General features: G+C 33.4%; 1 protein-coding gene across 1 annotated transcript in view; it reads left to right on the top strand.

Annotated features, from left to right (window-relative positions):
- Rasa2 (RAS p21 protein activator 2) overlaps positions 1–20,833 on the top strand; it is a 203,036-nt gene that overhangs the window by 102,309 nt on the left and 79,894 nt on the right. The window contains exons 3-4 of the mRNA XM_019205121.2: positions 927–1,030; positions 9,952–10,046. Of these exons, the coding sequence (XP_019060666.1) occupies positions 927–1,030; positions 9,952–10,046 (199 nt within the window). The remainder of the gene's footprint in view (positions 1–926; positions 1,031–9,951; positions 10,047–20,833) is intronic.

A 20,833-nucleotide genomic window follows, 5' to 3' on the forward strand; every position in this document is an offset into this window, starting at 1 on the left:
GTGTGCCACCATGCCCGGCCCAACAGCTTTATTTTTAATGGCCCAAACTAGAAACAACTCAGATGCCATCACTAGAATGAGTTGTGCAATACAATGGGATATTTCACAGCAGTAATGTGAAAAATCTCATTGGCACCAAGTAAAACTGGCAGGACACAAGCATACATATACGATTTCATGTATGTGAAATGGTAGAATAGATTTGTAGCAATCAGAATTAGATTAATGTTTTCCTGTAGCAGGTGTGATGAAGTAGCTGCAGAGAGGCATAAGGTAGCTTTCCGGAGAGGTAACAGTGTCCTATATTGTGATTGTTGTGGAATCTTCACAGGTTTACGAATTTATCAAAGGGGCATCAACTTCTATGTTACTAAATTGGATTTTATTTTACATATTTTGTACCTCTGTGAAATTGATTAAAAATAGCCTGTTTCAAATTCTAAAATGTATTTTAAAAGTAAACATTTTGTATAACACTACCCATTTTAAGTGTTACATATCATTGTGATTAATATAGCTTAATATATTTACTAATTTCTTAGATGATGATGGTGTGAATGACACTATTCTCAGCTCACATGTAGGTTCATTTTAGGTGATCATCCTCAGATATGGTAATTATTGTGTGTTCTATCCATAAGAGTCCTGAAAAGCTGTTTGTTCAGAACTCATCCTGAAAACTGAGGCCTTTTGAGTTCAATCTGGTTTATACGGGATTTAGCTGAAACTTAGTATTGAGAATTAGTTTTAAGGATTCTTGAAGTTTTTCTGTGGAGTTTTAGTTATTACCTTATTGATTTTATTGAAAGTGAAATTTGAAGGTAATACTTAGTATTACTAGTTCTACTATTGTTAGTTACCATAATATATTATTTAATTATTCAGTATTATTTGGAGTAACAAACTTTCTCCTGTTTTCTCTCTAGCCCATTTTTTAGTGAGGAATTTTACTTTGAGATTCCAAGGAGTTTCCAGTATTTGTCTTTCTATGTTTATGATAAGAATGTTCTACAAAGAGACCTTCGTATAGGTGGGTACTAGTCATAATTATTTTTAATTAAAACATTCTTTCTCTAAGTTTAAAATGTTGAAAACTGTAGAATAGTACATCCTCAGTGTTTCTAAACCTTTTCTTCTAATCCTTTTCTTGCAAATGAACTTGGTGTTCATTTGTAAATTTGATTTTTAATTTATGTTTGGCTTGTGTGACACTTCCTCAGGGGGACCTTTGCTGATTCCCTGTAACATGTTTCCGTACTACTTGATTATTCCTTTTTGATAGTAATCATTATGTTTGTTCCTTAGTTCATCATTTAATATCTAGATTCTCTAAGTAAATGTTATATTACTCATTTTGTCCTGTCTCTGGGACAAAATACCTGATACCAAAGCTTAGAGGACCAGAGGTTTATTTGGCTCATGGTTTTAGTGGTTTCGGTCCATATTTGACTGGCTCCCAGGCAGAAACATCGTGGTAGAAGGCTGTGGCAGAGCAAATCTGCTTATTTCATGGCAGCCAAAAAGCAGAAAGCAAGAGCTAGGTGGAGAGATGTCATCCAGAGGCATGTCCCAATGATTCACCTCCTCTGACTGGCCCCACATCTCCTAACAGCGCATTCAACTAGAAACTCATCAATGGATTAGTTCAGGGATGAATACAGCACTCACGTGATCTAGTCAGTCACCTTCCAGAAGTGCCACCTGTGAACGTTAAGTCTTTTGGGGGACATTTTAGATCCAACCACAACAAATGTGGTACTTATGAAGGCAGGAACTGTGTCTCACAGAATGTCTTACATTTAGTAAATGTTCAGAAAGTACTTAAAAGTCTCAAATAATTTTTTATAATTGATTTATCTGAGGAATATCTATTTTTAGGTTTTTTTCTAATAGAAGTGATAATTAACTTTAATTATACGTTTTCTCCCTGATTGTATTTACTGACCAATAAATATGTTTCTTAATTAATTATCTTAAGACTGGAATTGATATTTGAATGTAGAATGAAACTGGCTGCATTATGTGTCACATTCATGGTCATTGCTTCATGGCAGAGGTCTAATTTGTATGTATTATCCTCTCTTTTTTTAGTGTCCTGAATTTCATCATTTCTGTATCTCCATACTGATTTGAAACATGTTCAAGTCTTCTACAGTTTAAAACATTAAGGTGTATCTGACTTTATTCTCTTAACTAACTTATAGTGTCTCTCTTTTTGCTGTTAAACTCCTTAACAGATGATCTGTATGCATTGTGTGCTTAAAACTTTTTTTTTTTAGATTTCTATAATCTGATTGTTCATTTTTCTAACCTTTTTGCGTTTGCAAAAGTTATTTTAAGGCAAATTAAATAACCTTTAAAAAACTTTTTTATTACACAATTATTAACATGTTCTTAATAGCTTATAATGACTGCCTAAGAATAGCTTTGGTTGATCATTTGGCATATTTCTTCCCATTATTTATTTCTTACATTCGTATCATTATATCTATATTACTGTGTTACTATTCAGGTTTTCCCTTTTTATTTAATATCATACAGTGATCTTTCCTGGGTATCACTTATATTTTACAAAAATATTTTCTGCATAAGGTCCTTTGTATTAAAATGTTTTATTGGTAAACATTTATGTTTCCACATTTTTGGTACTTTAAATGGTGCTACTGTGAACAAATATCCTTCTACACAACTTTTTGCATGTCTCCTTTTTCTTAGGATAAATTCCTAGAAGTGAAAATATTGAGTCAAAGGCTATGAATATTTTTTAGATTTCTTCTGTATATTTCTACACTGACATCTAGAAATGTTGTACTGATTTACAGTTCCCTGAGAATGGAATGAGCCTAACAATTTTACCATACCCTGCCTGTTCTTGGCTATTACCATTGGAAAAAAATTGCCAGGTGAAAAATAATAATTTAATTTGTGTCTTTTTGATTTTTAAGAAAAGTTGAATTTTTTAGATTTTTGTTTTTACATGTTTTTTATTCTTTGAATTGTTCTTTTACCTATTTTTCTTTTCCTTGATTTTTTTATTTTTTATTTTATTTTATTTTATTTATTTATTTTGTACTGGAGATCAAACTCAGGACCTTGAGCTTGTGAGGCAGGCAGTAGAACCACTGAACTAAATCCCTGGCTCGGTTGATGTTCTTTTAATCTTCAGCATTCCTATTTGTTAGGTATGTTAGCTTTTTTCAGATAGATGCCTACAAATATTACTTCTCTGTCACAAAAGTTATTGTCTTAGCTTTTATCCTCATCTGCCTATGGGTCACTTTTGACTTTCTTGATTGCTTTCTCAACTTGCTGAAAGACAAGGAAAAAACATTTTCATCATGTTGTATCTTTTTAAATGTCATTCTCCTTCTGACTACTTCTAGATTTACATGCAGACTTTTTGTTTCTAGCAATCCTTTATTTATGGATCAACCTTAAGGCATCATACTTAATTCTGTTAAACTTTGTTGGGGTACAAGAAGGATCAGACTTTTAAGATGATGAAGGCTCAGAATGTCTCCAGGGTATCAGAGGGGCAGACTTGTATTGTAATATACAAGTTGAGTATCACTTTTTGAAATGCTTGTGACCAGAAGTGTTTCAAATTTAACTTTGGAATATTTTTATAGACTTTCCTGGCTGGGCATCTCTAGTCTGAAAATCCAAACTCTGAAACTTTTGGAATGTCATGTTAGTGTTCAAAGTTTCAGATTTCAGAGCATTTCTTAAGAATGTTCCACTTTTTTGCAATAGGAATATAAAAGGGAGAATAACTAACTTTGGTCGAAGATTAACAGAGACTTCTTACATTTGAAAAGAGAGAAGAGTTACCGGGTGATAGGGATGGGCAAAAATGGGTGAAACAGTGAATCTTATTTGTGGTGTATTTTTATGAGTATATAAACTACTTAGGAAGAGATGATAGAAGGTGAAGCTAGAAATGTAAATTGGGATCCTAAAAAACATTTCATATCTCAAAAGCCAAAAAATCTGAACTTCATCCTATAGACAATGATTTTGAAAAGTTTAAGTATATGCCACTATCTATGATATGTATATACATACCACATATTATACTTAATGTATGTAATCTATATATATTGAATTTATAGTTTGAAAGTTATAGTCAGTAGGAAGTTGTTGATTTAGAACAGTGAGAGATTAGAGCATGGAGACCAGTAAGGAGGCTGTTAACAAAAGAGATGAATACAGGTCGTAACAATGGAAATGAAGATGAAGAATTTACCTCAGAGGTTTTCAAATAGGACTGAGGGTTGAGAAGGTATGAGAAGGAGAAGAGGTAAAAATATTAGCTGGGTGCAGTGACGGAGGCCGATAACTTAACCACTTGGGAGACTGAGGCAGAAGAAGCTAAAATTCAGGACAGACCTGGTCAATTTAGTGAGACCCTGTCTGCAAAAACATTACATATATACAAGTGGAAATGAAGCTCAGTGGTAAGAGTACTTGCCTCTAGCATGCACCAGACCTAGGTTTAATCCCCATTATCACAAAACAACAGAAACAGTGTTGTTTCTTTGGGTGTCCTTAGCTAAGATAAGGAACATAGGGAATCATTCACTTTTATTGGGAGTGAAAAGAGTAGGAGAGACTTCAGTTTCAAACAAGTTAAACTTGTATTGCTGGGGAATACCCTAGTGGACATGTTAGTTAATGGCTACGAATATGGATCTGAAGTTTAAAGAAAAGAAGAGCTAGAGGTGTAGATTGAAAGCATTAGTATTAAGTGATACCTGTGTTCACTAAGGAGTTAATCTTGGAAGCTGACCAGTGCTGGATAGTCTGACTTTGGTGCTGGCCCTTAGCTGGTCCTTTATTCTCAACATGGTCTCTGGGTTCTGAAAGAACATGTAATAGTGCACAGGTTTTTATTAAGTGTGTACCTCCATTATATTTGCTGATGTCCCATGGGCAGCTAAAGCAAATCACATAGCCAATCTCAGTATCAGTGCAGGAAGTGGATACACAGTCCCTGAGATAACAGGAAGCATCATTTATTAGAGGCCATTGCTACACCAGTCTGTCACAGAGACCAAAAGGCATCCACCTAAACCCCATACACTTAATACTTCTAAGTATGGCCATTAGCTCTGAGTTTCCATTGTTGACTGCCAGAATTTGATCAGGCTGCTGGTCTACTTTATCTTGAATAAGCAGTCATACTTGTCATTACTTTATATACTCTTTTAGTCATTACTAGTGTCCAAGCAAGAACAAGATTTGTATAAGGTTGGAATTTCTAAGAATTCATTGTAGCTAAATATGGGACCCAGTGACACAGTATTTACTGATGGCAAGGAACTGGTGCTTAAAAGTTGTATTAGAAAGCTAAGAATACTTTTTTTACTTAGAGACAAAGGTGGTTTCTTTGCTCACACAGTTCCTTTATTTCGTTTTGTGTTTCTTCTCCTTGTCTGATTTTAAGGAACTAATGCAATATCTGCAAGTGTGGGTGTGTGGGTGGCTGTGTATGTTTGCTTTTTAACATACACGGTTTCTGCTGTTTGTCAGGACAGTGGGGAAATGAAACATTACCTTTAAATGATTTGTTAGGAGGTTTGCCCTGGGTAAATTTTTTTCTTTTTTGTGGTTGGTGATTTCATGGCTAATGAAATAATGGATTAACTTCTCTCAAAAGGAACGCTAAACTAAAAAATCTGGAGGACAGAGGCACAAAATAATAAAAGATCAATAATTCACCCACAGTGACACAGCTAATAAGTAACAATTGACACTAATTTATAGAATTAATGTCTGTTTCACAAGGTACATGAAGGGGCAGGGATTTAGCTCAGTGGTTCTGCCACCTACCTCACAAAGTGCAAGGTCCCAAGTTCGATCCCCAGTACCAAAAAAAAAAAAAAAAAAAAAAAAAGAAGGTACATGCCACATACATTGGTTTCAAAGTATGTTGTCAGCACTTGTTAGTAGGCGGGGTTTTAAATGTTCATACTTTCTCATTTATAAGATGGTGATAATACCCTCTACCTCTAAGACTTGTTACAAAGATTAAATAAAATATGTGAGAATGTCTATTATTTGGTAGATGTTCAACAAGTGCTGGCTTTTCTGTCATTTCAGTGCTCCTTGTATTATCTATGTTTTACAGTTAAAGCCTGCCAGTCTAACTAATGATACCTCAAAATGACAAATAAGCATCATGAGGTCTTTTTCCTTAGTCTTATTTGCATTTCAAAAATGTGTCCTGACCTTCTCTGTTCCTCTCTTTTCCTTTCTTCATACTTCCTCCTCATTAGCCCTCCTACTCTTTTCTCTCTCCTGTCTCTATCCTCTCTTCCTCACTCCTCTTTTCCTTTTTTATTCCCTAGGGTTGATGAAATATATTTCTTTTTCATATGTTATATTACCTGATAAAGTACTGGATCTGTTGTAGTTATCCCACTAATAACTTCAATTTTTTTTTTAATTTCCTGTCATTTTTACTTAACAGTTTCTGGCTTCTTAAGATCATGTGTTCTTTCTTCTCTATTTCTTCAGGCCACCTAGCCTCATGCAACTAAATCTTTACGTATGAGAAACTTACATCTTTAAAAGGAACTTAAGAATAAGAGCTATAATAAATCGCAAGTTCTTTTCAACAGACCAGGTGACTTATTTATGTAGCTAGCCAGAAAAGAGTTTCCATTGAACTCTTATTTGGTGTTGAGTATTAATGACATAAAATACGGAATAAGGGGAAGAAGGTACTTGCTTCTGGAATGTACCTGTGAGGTTGAAAAGATTCTCTTTTGGGAAGGAACCTGTGACAGAGTTATAATATTTCCAGTGATTTGAGTTGTGAGTCGTAAATCATAAATAGGACAGATGGATTTCTATGGTAGTTTTTAGAAGAATTATTGGTTAGTCATTATTTGAGGAACATGGACATCATATCACCATTTACAACATTGTGCCAGTGTGATAATTTATAGAATGAAGAAATGAATTAGTCAGGCCAATTAATCTGTAAATAAAAGTTTTTAAAACTTCTTTTAAGTTGAGGACTTACTTTATATCATATGTGTAAATTATGTATGAAACTAAAAGTTATGGAACTTGAAGACGACATCCTCACTGATAGTCTGTTGTTGTGTCTGGATGATAAGTAAACTCTCTTTAATGAAATTATACACCAGGTCTGGGATGTATTTCAGTGGTACAGCACCTACCTAGCCTACACAAGCCCTGGATTCAGTCCCCATCACAGGGCTCTTGTGTTCCTTCACAATAGCCTACCCTCATACTGTAGGGCGTACTCCTTCCCCCTACTTTTTTTTTTTTTTGGTGGTGCCAGGGATCAAACTTGGGTCCTTGTGTTTTGAGGCAGGTAGCGTAACCACTGAGCTAAACCCTGGCCCTCCCCCTACTTTTATTTGGCCCAAACTCACTCTGCGCAGCATGTTTCTTTTTTCCTACCTTCAATAAATATAAACACTTGCTACCATTAAAAAAAAAAGCACAGGAAAAAAAATAAACAGAATCCCCACAAAACTGTATGCTGGTTCTCTGTGCATTTTTCTGGGGAGCGGGGCACACAAAGATACCTAGTTACCAAGGTGCTAAAAAGGTGAGGAATCTTAAGTGCTGCAGCTACAGAATATATAGATATATTTCCCTGTGTGTGTGTATTTTTTTAATATCAAGCTATTATGCATTACCTTAAATAAACTTATTTATTAATACTGAGAATTAAAACCAGGACTTCACCTATGCGATGCACATACTCTGCCACTGAGCTGCATTCCCAGCCCTTTTGTTTTTAAATTTTATTATGAGATGGGGCATTGCTGAGTTGCCCAGGTAGTCTCAAATTTGCCATCTTCCTGCCTCAGATTCCTGAGTAGCTAGGATTACAGATGTGCACTGCCACATATTTTTATCTTAGGTGGAGTCCAGGGTAATTGGAACTATAATAATCATCATTTATAACATTGACTGTTTTGTCACAATTTTGTGTCCTAAGTTGTCCCTGATACTACATTGAGTTGCTAGAAATTTTATACAGTTTTTAGATAAAATATGTCAAAACATTTATATGATTTAGGAATTAATTTGTTTCAACAGTGTAAGGAATACTGGGTGTTCAGTCAGTGCTTAAATTCTGTTTTTGGCTTTAATCTGCATATTCAATAGTGGAAGAATTTGTCTCCCCATCATTTGTATCTTAAATTTCACCGAAAAAGAACTAAAGTATATTTTCCTAATGCCACTGCCTACAAGAGTAGAATGAATTGTAAATGCCATATATTCGTGTGAAGAGTTTGATCTGCACATTAGATTGCATCCAGAATATTTTTTGAAATTTGGAAAGATTCATAATTGTTGTGAGGGATAGTTTATTAACTTAAAATTGTTCATGCTTTAAACTTCATGTGTTAATACATATAATTGATGAATTTTCAGTATGTCTCTTTAGGTTGTAATATTAATGCAGTTGTGACTAATAAAATTCTAGTGTATTTTAATGTTTTTCTTAGAATTACACATGGGGTAGGTGGTCTTCCTGGTGTGTTCAAAGTGGTAAGATAAACTTATCAAAATTTTAAATAACAGCTTTGAGATGTAATTTTACATACCATAAAATTTACCCTTTAAAAGTATACATATTTCCAACTTGGTTATCAGTGGTTCAGAAAAAGAATCTCATATGTCAGAATGGGGAGTGGAATGTTAACATATCGTAAAATGTTAACATAAGGGAATATGGGTAAAGAATATGAAAGTTTTATATACTGTTCTTGTAACTGCTCCAAGTTTGAAATTATTTCAGAATAAAGTGTCAAGTGGACATAAAAGCGTATGACAGTGGTTTTTATTTTAACATATTAATAGTTGTGCAAACAATCACTGTTGTTTACTTCTAGAAAAATAGTTTTTGTTATCAAATGTTGAATTTAAAGATCAGGGTATATCATAAGTAAAAAGATATGAGGTATAATTTAAGCACTTAAAATGAAAAAGTCTTATTTGAAAAAATGAAAGTGAACTGCTTTTAACTTTACTGTATGTCCTTTGTTGAGACATTTGTGTAGAATCTTCAATAAATTGTTAGTCATATGCAAAACTATATCTGCTTCTTTAAACTTGAATTGAGGAAGGAAATGCTTTGTACCAACATGGCAAATACTTCATTATAATATGAACAGTTTTTGTTTCTTCCTCTCATATTACTCATTGTTCATTGGATGGTATTTTTCCCAGAGAGATATAAGCTCTTTAGGGAAGAGCTTTGATTTTTGTATACCTTGAAACAATGTAGTCAATGTTTGTAATGTTTTGATAAAATGAATTTGTAATAATAAAATATTTTTCAAGTCTATTTTAAATTTTGTTAGTGATGTATGATACTATTTCTCCTTCCTCACTTAATTGGAAATTATATCCTCTTACTCTATGGAGATATATTTGCTCAAAATTAACCAGAACCTACAGTTCATTCACAATTTTAAAGAACTGGGTGGGGCTGGGATTTAGCTCAGTAGTTCTGCCACCTGCCTCATAAATTCAAGGTCCTGAGTTCAATCCCTAGTACCAAAAAAAAAAAAAAAAAATTAAAAAAAAAAAAAAAAAAAAAAAAAAAAAAAGAGTAAGAGGAAAGAAGTGGGAAGACTGGTTTGCTACATATATGTTGCTTTTTAGACTGAATATATTGAGGGTGAAAATGTTCATCTGAGTAAGTACTAAAAAATGGGGTTGCATGTAAATTAATACAACTGAGTTTTTGTGTACTTTCCTGATTCAAAATAACCCAAGGGGAAATGAGCTACTTCTTCATTCTTTAGATTATAGGAAAAAACTTTATAAATGGATCTTTGATTTGTATCAGTAAGTACAAATTATTCTATTTTTACAAACTATTATATGTAAAGCTAATAAGCCTTAGGATTATCAAAATATATTTTCTCATATTGTTTTACTTATATTCTATAGGCAAAGTAGCCATCAAAAAAGAAGACTTGTGTAACCATAGTGGCAAAGAAACTTGGTTTTCACTGCATCCTGTTGACTCCAATTCAGAGGTTCAGGTAACTATTAAGACTTATGTAATGTAGGAGATTGTCACACACAGAAAATTAATGAAAAACAAACAAATTACTCTAGTTCATGTAGTTGAACCTTATTTGAAATTCTTGTTGTACTTTATTTTAAATTCTAGCACCAAATGTTATATACCTTTAGGTAATACAGCTGAAAAGAAATGGCTTTGCCATATAAATTCAAGGATACTACACGTGTGTTTCAGGAGATTAGGGAGAACATTTTTTCCCCCTGTCTTAGTTCTACTATTCAAGTCACAATAGCAAATATTAGGGTTTTTTTTGTAAGAGGGAGGGAAAGTTTTAAGGGAAAGATTATGTTTTATTAACACTGACCTTGAGGAGAATCCCTGAAAGTGATTTTATTTATTCTCACAAAGATGCTCCATTCACCCTCTAATAAGTTAGACCTAGGAAGATGTTATCAAACCTTGCCTGATAAACCCACCATATAGAGCCTTCATCCCTTTACTCAGCCATCCTGTCGTTCAGAACTATCTCTGTATTTTTAAGGATATCATTACTCCTTTTAGTCTCTTCTTTCCTTTTGCCAAAATAAGAGACCTTTTATAGATTCTATGTGTGAGTAAAGATACATATGTTTAACTATGTAAGCTGCAGTTTCTATTTGTTTCTGAAAAGTTTTGAGTTGCTCTGTTTTAGAAATTATTTCATTTAAAGGGAATCTTTTATTTATAATATGCATATAATATATATAATATATAATCCTATTTATTTATTTGTAAAATATGGTAAAGATTATGAAACCATTTCCTGAGGACATAACTGTAAACAGAATTCTTCCTTTCTAAAAGAAGTTACAATTTGCCACTGTGACTCAAACAAGTTTAAGACAAGAAAAAGTGCTGTGTGCACACCCACAAATAATTTTCAAATAAAGTGCCTGTGTCTCCATTTCCTCATAATCTCTTGAGCATTCTTTGTGATTAAATTCTCAAAATATTAAATTGTTGTGAACCAAAATCCTTTCTTAAATATGAAATATAACTGATTCTTTTCTTATTTGATCCACTGTATCCCAGTTTAGTGTTCATTTCTTTCCATTTGATCATAGTCATTCAAATCCCAATTACATAACATCGTTAATGATCCAACTGAGAAGTAATGAGCAAGTAGAAAGGGCTTAGAGTAGAAGTCAGAAAATTTAGGTCCTATTGTTTCTATGTGGTTATTCCAATGGCTTTAAATTTCATTTCTACAAAATGAAAATAAAAGTTGCCTTATTTGGCTCAAATGGTTGTTAAGAATCAAATGGAACATACTTAAGAGTACTTTAAAAGCTGTTAACCGTTTTGCAAATGTAAAGTGTGTTTTACCAGTGGTCAAGGTAGTGCCTGTTAGCCTTATGTGCCTTTACCAGAAGGCAGATGTGAAAGATGTAAAATAACAGTTTTTCTTTTTAAAAAATTTTTCTTTGTTCATTTTTTCATACAAGATTTAATTCCCTTCCCATACATTCCGCCATGAAAAACTTGATAATCTAATAGTTTTAACAAAACACAAGATAAAAAAAGGCTTTGAAAATTTGGTTTAAAATGAAATTTGAGTATTATTTTAATATTTAGTTTATTAAGTGTATTTCTCTTATGATTGTTGCAAATTTGCTAAAGGATTTAAGGATCTGGTGCTGAAAGTGTGAGGTGTGATTGATGAATACTGTGAATATTAAAGTGTTGTGGTTTTTTTTAATGTAATATGCTAGAAGGCACATTGCCATTAGTCCCTCTCAAAATACATTTCTATCTTTGAGCACACTTATCACACTTATCATTTATTGCCACTTCCTGAAACAGTTGTGGAAGTCCTATTAATGTCTTTAGTTGCCTGTTGTGTTTGCCTCAATGTGCTGAGTTTCATTCAAAACATTTACCTTTTGTGATCATTTTGATGCTGAGGAAGAGCTGCAAGTTGTACAGTGCCAGATCTAGTTAATAAGGTAAATGAGACACTGTGATATTTTTATGAGCTTTCCTTTCCATTGGATGGCACTTGGTAGCAACATTCACTGTGTTTTTTTATCATACTTTGTAAAGACACAAAAGAGGACTTCCAGAAGAACTGCTTCAGAAAGTGGCAGGAATGATAGGATAAGTGTGTTCAAAGCAAGAAGGAGTATTTTGAGGGGAAATAATAACATTGTCTTTTACTGTAATAAATTTTAAGAATTTAAACATTCACTGTATATTTTGATCACCCCTTGTAGAAATCTATATAGAATATTTTATGTATACTTCATGGAGATGGTATTAGAGATTAATATTGGGACACAGTTTTTATTAGATAGCATATATGAAAATCTCATTCCTGAAACATGAAAATTCTGGAAACAGCATTTGTTAGATGTAATGTTTGCTACAGGTTATTTTCATAACTATGAGTTATTGACCTTTAAAGTTGTTTTGTCTTAAATGATAATTAGTAAGACTTACCCATTATTTAAAATAGGTTTTAGAAGAAAGAGTACTTTAGGAGAGGGATACACAGTACTTTTCAGGTTGATACACTATTATTGGGAGTATTGTTGTTTTGCCCCAAACCTGGTCTGGAATACTGAATTAATTTTGTGAGTCTAGAAAGGGGAAAAGTAAACCATAATTTAATACAGTTCTACTTTTTTAAAAAATTAATTTTACTGAGCTGGGCGTGGTGGCACACCTGTAATCCCAGCACTTGGGAGGCTAAGGCAGGAGGATCACTGTGAGTTGGAGACCAGCCTGGGCTACATAATGCATTCCAGGTCAATCTCAACTACTTAGTGAGACCCTATATAAAAACAAAAAAACAAAAAAAAAATTAAGTTTATTGGTACATTTTAGGTGTACATTATGATCACATTCATCATTGGGAATTTGAACCTGTACATGATATAACTTAGTTCTTGTTTTTTTCCCATTCCCCTTCCCTCCTATTTACCCCTCCCTACAGTTCTTTTTTAATTTTTGTTCATTTGTAAATATTTTATCAAATTTTCATGAAGAAATAAGGCCAGTTGAGGGAGACCATGGGGGAAAGCCATATATAGATTGAACTCAATCTAGTACCAGTAGTGGTTACTTTTAGTATTTATAACAGTGTGTATCAAGCACAGTATTTCATATTTAATGTTAATATTTAGTGTTTAATGTATGTTACCTCATTTAATCTTCATACTAGCATTAGGAAGAAGGTGGTATTACCTCCATTTTAGAGATAAAGTAATTGAGATTCATAGAGGTTAAAATGACTTCTCCAGAGTCACAGAACTATTAAGTAGTGGAGCTGAGATTCCAGCAGAGATCTGTTTGATTCTAAGTCTGTTAACTACAGTGTTTTACTACCTTTTACCACTCTGTTCTGTTAGTCATAAAAAGCCTTTTACAGCTCAAGAGGATCATTCATGTATAGTAGAAGGTAAATAATAAGGAACAGAAGTCTATTCAAAAGGGAGGGAGATTAGACAGTTCCTAGAGGGCTTCTTAAAAATGTAATTTCAGGAACTTCAGTATAGCCAGTGTGAGCAAAGAAAGTTATCAGACATTTGCAGAGAGGCTGCATTGGTAGTAGAGGTTAGGTTCTGACAACAAATATTTACATAAATTAAAATTATTTTTGAAGATAATTTCCCCAAGACAGTAAAGTGGTGTTGAATGACCAACACATAAACTGTTTATTTACATTTGGGGCCATAGTGAGTGAAAAATATATACTATATCATTAAACTTTCAGTTCTTCATTCAGTACAATAGTGGATACTGCAGGAGGTATGTGGAAACCGAGACCCACTGATTCAGTTCATATATATATATATTCATTGTGCTCATTGAGTATAGGCATTTGTTTACTGCATAGTGGTTTTTTTTCTTTGCCTTCCATTTTGCAGACTGAATAGTTAATATTTTGTCTTTATCTTTCTCATTTTAATGACTTCACATGAAAAATAAAAGGGAAAAAAATTAAAGATAAGATCCCCTCTTATTTTTTTTTTAATGTCACAGGAGAGTATGTTTCTTCCTCTCCTTGACTCTGAATCCACTCTCTTTTTGACAGCTAAAAAATGCTGTACTAACTTTTGAAGTTGTGTGACCATACAGACTCTTTACTCACAATTTAGAGAATTTGGCTGAACTTGGGTCAGATGTACACTGAAATCTAATTTGATATGCTTAGAGGAAAAGTCTATGTAGTGCTTTATATTTGGGGATTTATGTATCTATCTTTCCGGAGAAAGGGGTTGAGTGGAAGAAATGATTGATATCTCTACCTCAGATGAAGGAGATTCTTTTTTTTCTTAACTGTATCACTAGTTGGCATTTGTACCTAAAATAGTTGCTAAACTACTGTTGCCTGATGATCGTTTGTGAAATGAGAACCTCAGTATGAAGGATTCCTTTTGGTTTTGAGTTCTAGAGAAGTAACATGCAGAAGTGTAATTTAGCCCTATATAAAAAAAATCCCAAAAATAGTAAGATAGGTTTGTACTAAAACTGCTGAAAATTTAAGAGCTTAACTTCTTACCATGAAGTAACTTAATTACCATGAATTAAGGTGCTTAATTGTTGCTATTAGTAATGTTAACAGTTATTTAAATTTTCTTTTCAAAAGTTCAAGATAGTAGTAGTTTTTGAGTTATTTTTCTACCTTAAATTTTTTTCCCTTGGTTTAAAATACCTTTTGCAATTTCCCCTTCCTTTGAGTCAACCATTTTCTTCTTGGTCACTTGAATCTGCTTTGAGACTTCAATACTGTGTCATAAAGAAAGAACAAATGGCTCCTTTGCCTGTGACATTGTGTCACAAAATCTAGGGGACATTTTTCAATCCTGTTACTGGCCTTTTAGCAAATATACTTTGGGGTGACCACTTCTTCCATTTTGAAGCATTCTCTTCCTTAGTTTTTGGTCCTGGTTGTTACTCTACTCCACATATATTCTTTTTTGTATTCTTTTTTTTATTTTTGGTACTGGGGACCTTATGCTTGTTTGCGAGGCAGGCACAATGCCAAGGAGCTATATCTCCAGACCTCTTTTTTATATTCTTTGCTACACAGGTGATGTTAGTAAGAACTGTGCCAGCACCTCTTCTGTAAGTCCTCTTTTGGCTTCAGTGATCTGGCGCCATGCTTTTAGATCCCAAAACTTATAAAAATTGTTGTGTTTTTCTTTATTTTTGTGATAAGAAACATACTTTACATAAACTAATTAAACCACGTTTTCCATGGGCAGAAACTGTTGCTCTCACTAGTTGTTTGTCTAATCCAACTTGTTCAAGCAGTAAATCCAGAAGTAATGTCAGTCATGTCCTTTTAATGCAATTATTTAGTCTTTGCCAACAAGCTTATCTTGAATTTCTGTATCATGCCTGAGTTATTGATTATTTTATAGCTTTTTAAATATGGACTCTGCTTTGCCTGTTTAAGCAATCATTTAAAAAGAAATACAGAGGGCTGGGGATTTAGTTCAGTGGTTCCAGAGCTTGCCTCGCAAAGTACAAGGACCCGAGGTTGATCTCCAGTACCACCAAAAAAAAAAAAAAAAAGAAAAAGAAATACAGTGATTATAGCTAATAATCCCTTCATTTATTTAATTCCTAATTAAGACATAATAAATATAAAAGCATAATTCACTATTACATTATTACCTTATTTTTTTTAAAGAAAACCTCATTCATAAATTTGCATTTGTAGCCGGCCTGAGTGGCACACACCTATAATATCAGCTACTCAGAAGGCTGAGGCAGGAGAATTACAAATTTTAGGCCAGCCTTAGCAATGCCTAGTACTTTAGGCAGCCTAGTACTGAGATCCTGTCATAAAATAAAAAAGGGCTGGGGGCCGGGGATTTAGCTCAGTGGTCCCGGCACTGCTTCGCAAGCGCAAGAACCTGAGTTCAATCCCCTGTACTTTAAAGGGTGGGGGGCCTGGGAATGCAGCTTAGTGTGAAGGCCCAGTACTGCCCTCCCCCTCAAAAAAAAGCTAGGTAAAATAACAGGACTGAGAATCTAGATCATATTAATCCTTACTTAAAAAGAAAAACATACCTCCCCATAATGAATTACCTTTAATAGAGATTTTTAAGTAAAACCTTTATTTTATTTTCATCTGACAGTTTGTGTCAGAAATACAATGTTTTATAACTTTTAGTGATAAACTATTTTATCAATTGAAGCATAGTAATTCTTTTACATGGAAAGGTTGTTAATATGTTTTATAACTTTTTAAATGTTTAGATTTTAAAGTATTTTAAGTGCATGCATTGAATTTTGCCTAAATACCTCTATTTATCTGAGTTTCCCAAACTGCAAAAATTTACATGTATTTTTATATAATACATAAATATGCATAATGCAAAATTTAAATATTTCTGTACCCCCCACCTCCATACTACAGATCAAACCCAGAGCCTTAAGCCTGCTGGGCAGACACTCTACTACTGAACTACTTTCCCAGTACTTTTCATTTCACTTTGAGACAGGGTCTCAGTTGTCTACACTGACCTTGAACTTATGGTCCTCCTGCCTCAGACTCCCAAAATAGTTGGGTTCACAGTGTACATCACCATACCTGGCTCTTTCTGAAATGTTTGTAAAATTAATTAAAACCAGCATACATGTATGTTAAACTTTCAGGCAATGTCAGAGTAATATGAGTTCCCTAAAATGCACTTTAATAGAAAGCTAATGTGATATTATAGTTGTATATAATATCAACCTAATAATAAATGCTATGAAATTCACATAAATTAAAATCCTTTTAAGAATTTGGTTAGGACCAAGGATTTAGCTCAGTGATTCTGCTGCCTGTATTGCAAGTGCAAGGTCCCAAGTTCAATCCCTGTTACTCCCACCCCCAAAAGACTTTGGTTTATAATTTTTGTTTGTTTGTTTGTTTGTTTTTGGTACCAGGAATCGAACTCTGGTCCTTGCGCTTGCAAGGCAGGCCACCGAACCACTGAGCTAAATCCCCAGCCCCCTGCTTTATAGTACTTTAAATTGAAAGTATACAACGTTGCCAGATATTTAATCTTTCAACATCTGGTATATATAAGCTATATATATTACTATTAATGAACCTCCTTTAGAAGATTGAATGATAAGAAAGTGTTTGTGGACCAAATTGCATTGCATATTTATCATCAACGTACTGAAGTTTTGTCTCAATGTCTTATTATTATCTTTGCAGGTAATGTCTCTCTTTTCTATAGTTACTTTTAGGATTTTTTTTAATCCTCTGTTTTCAGCAGTATTATAATACTGTGCCTAGGTTTGATTTTCTTTATATTCTACTTGTGTGTTTCTAGGAGATTTGGATCTGTGGTTTGATGTCTTTTATCAGTTTTGGGAAATTCCTAGCAATTTTCTCTTCATCTTCATTTTTTCTAGCCTAGGCTTTGTCCACTCAGATTCTAGTCACATGAGTAATAGACTATTTCACCATGTCTCATATGCCTGTTGTGCTCTTCTTCTCTGCTCTTTGTCAGTATTTTCTGACCGACCCATCTCTCATTTCCCCAGTATTCTTTTCGCTGTGACCAATCTAAATACATCTTCATCTTGTTTATTTTATTACTTAGATCTAAATTTTCATTTGACTCATTTTATGATTCTCAGCTGCTGATTTTTTGTTCTACTTTTAAAAAATATTAGTACTTTTTACTCTTATTTTTAACCTTTTGCAAGCCCCCGCCCCTTGTTTTTGCAGTTTTTGGTCTTCCTTCATGTTTAGTAGTGAACAGGGAAATATACAGTGTATTGAAAATAATCTGAAACCCTGGATGATTTTTTTCCTTCAAAAAAGATTTTTGATACCGCACCAGCATCTTCTGTTTTCTTATTATCAGAACTGCATTATACAGTTTACTTAGCCGCTGTCCTAGCTTCAAGGGAGGCTAGAAAATGTTACATTTGCAGGGGGGAGACTTATCTTGCTACAATGCACTTGTATAAGATGATGACAGATATAAGGAGAACTAAAACTTTGTGTGAAAATAGGGAGACTAAATTTTTCTAAAATGTTCATAGACACTAAAAAGCAGCTCCAAATAATTTTAAATTTTTGTTCATTTTGCTTTTCTAAAAATTACTAGAAAATAGACACTTTGGTAGTAAAACTTTAAGATTCTAAAGTAAAAAAGGAAATCTGAAATTTTACCTACCAAAGGTAACTTCATTATTTTGGTAGATGATCTTGTTTGTGTGTGTGTGTGTGTTTTGTTTTACAAATTGACATTATACACTCTATCTTGTAACTTGTTTACTAAGTATCATACTTCCATATTAAAATATGCCGTGAGGTAGTGTTTTATAGTTGAGACATTATATAATTTCTTTAACTGACAAGCCTTGTAATTTTAGTGTTCCACCGCAGAAGCATGTCTTTTGTCCCTACACTTTTGTCCCTGTTCTGTCCCTACACTTTTCTTGGCCAAGTTAATACACATTTATGTTATCATTGACATACTACCAAAGGAATGTTTTTGTTTACAGTCAATAGGAGTAGTAAACATATTAGGTAGGCTCTTTCTCAGTAATAATGATTCTGGTAGAATCTCGTTATATATCTTTTTTTTTTTTCCATTGAGACTTGAGAGCACTATGACATTAGTTGTGAATAAAGTGATGAGACTTTTCTTTTTTCTACTCTGCTTTAATAGTTTTTATTGTTTTAAAAATAGAGTAGATCCTAGACATTTTCTAAGAGATAGTTGGGAGTGCTTTGTTAGTGTACAATTTCTACTATAAAATGCATACATTTAAAAATAGTAAAATTTGGGCCAGAGATTTAGCTCAGTGGTTCCACCGCTTGCCTCACAAGCATAAAGACCCAAGTTTGATTCCTGATACCAAAAAAAAAAAAGTAAAACTGCTTTGAGATGTAAATGTTTGTGCCATTGGATAAGTTCCCTTGCTAGCCAAGTAATAATACACATGATGGCATGACAGATAACGTGACTTAAAATTATAGTTGAGTAGTTTTACAAATTACCACATGTCATGAACCTTCAAAGTCACTCTGGAAGAATAGAGTTTGTGAATATTAAATGTAGGAGTAACATGATATCTATTTTTTATGTAATATAATTTTTAAGAATATTCATGCCTACATTTTTAGTGGAAAATTTACTTAATTTAGTTCCAGCTCCACCTAATTGCTAATTTGGGGGGGTACCAGGGATTGAACTCGGGTCCTTGTGCTTGCAAGGCAGGCCACCGAACTGCTGAGCTAAATCCCTGGCCCCTAATTGCTAATTTTGCTACCACTGATAAACTTAACTTTTACATGTAGCCTTCTATATTAAGCTCTGTCAGTATTTATTGTTCCTCACTTAGTATGTATGTAACTCTGAACTCTGTAGCAGGTGGACCTTAAATTCATTCTTGTATGACAAGCTCTAATAAAACAGGGTGATTCCAGTTAGAATTTCTGAAAGAATGGTGGGGTTGTTCTAAAGAGGAACAGTGACTAAATAGTAAACTTTTTTTCACCTCTGATGAAATCACTCACATCATCAGTCTCTAGACATTATACCCCTGGAGTCTCCACTTGGCACTGTGGGAATTTGTCTTGTCAGATGGGTGGAGATAATGTAGCACAAATTTTTAACCAGTTTAAAATTGCTCATCAACGGAAAAGAAGAGATACCAAGCTCTAGATTACATTGTTCCTAAACCTACCTACCTACCGTCCTTCCTTCCTTTCTTGCTTGCTTGCTTGCTTTTTTTCTCTTTCTTTCTTTCTTTCTTTCTTTCTTTCTTTCTTTCTTTCCTTCTTTCTTTCCCTCTCTCTCTCTTTCTCTTTCTTTCTTGTTTTTTTAGTACCAGGGATTGAACTCAGGACCTTGCACTTTTGAGGCAGGCAGAGCCTTTGTTTCTTGAGAATTGACAACTTGAATTTCTTTGAATTTGTTTTTCTTTATTTTTTTTTTCTCATTGAGTTTATTGGTTCATTTTAGGTATACAGTACAGTTACATTCATCATTGGGATCTTGTACCTTTACATGACAAGTCTTGGTTCTCAGTTTTTCCCCTTGTTCCTGCCCTCCCTTCACCCCCTCCTTCCTTCCCTATTTACAAATACTTTATTTCCATTTTTTCATTTTCTCATATTTTTTCTGTTCCCTTATGAACTTGTTTTTCTTTTAAAAAATCTACCTATTAATTGCATTTTAACAAAGTACTCTTTTATTATGTCCTATCTTTGCATCAGTATTCTTGTCCACGTTTTTTTGTATGTTTATTGTCTTCCCTTACTAGATCATATGCTTCTGATAAGTAACTGTGACTCAGACATCTGTAGATTCTTACTGACTCCCCATTGTCTCTTAAAACATACTAAAAATCACATAAATTTTGCTTAGTTGATAAAAGTATTAACAAATTGGATCTTAAAGGCTTTAACTTAATTTTATTGTCTAAGATTATATGACTTGTCTGTTTTTAAATGATACTGCCTCTGTCCTTATTGCTGGTTTATCTTTTCTGTAAAAAGTATCCTATATTTTGTAATTAAATTTTATTAAGAATTTCCTTAACGTGTGTTCTTTCTTTTTAATCTATAATTGAGGTATATAAGTATTTCCTGAGCCAGGCATAAAATTCTTAAATTTGAATACCATGTTTGGTACAGGAATTTGACTGTTTTCTTAACTTTCAGAACTTTTATTTAATTATTGATTATTAGTCATTTAATAAGTACTTATTATGAGAAAAGCCATGTGCTTAATGGTCAGTGGATAATTAAATATGGTACCATTTGAAACTAATTAGTATTTTCTCAGCAAA

This window comes from Fukomys damarensis, unplaced genomic scaffold (assembly GCF_012274545.1).
Source record: "Fukomys damarensis isolate Sample0158 unplaced genomic scaffold, DMR_v1.0_HiC HiC_scaffold_37, whole genome shotgun sequence".
In the NCBI taxonomy this organism is placed as follows: Eukaryota; Metazoa; Chordata; class Mammalia; order Rodentia; family Bathyergidae; genus Fukomys; species Fukomys damarensis.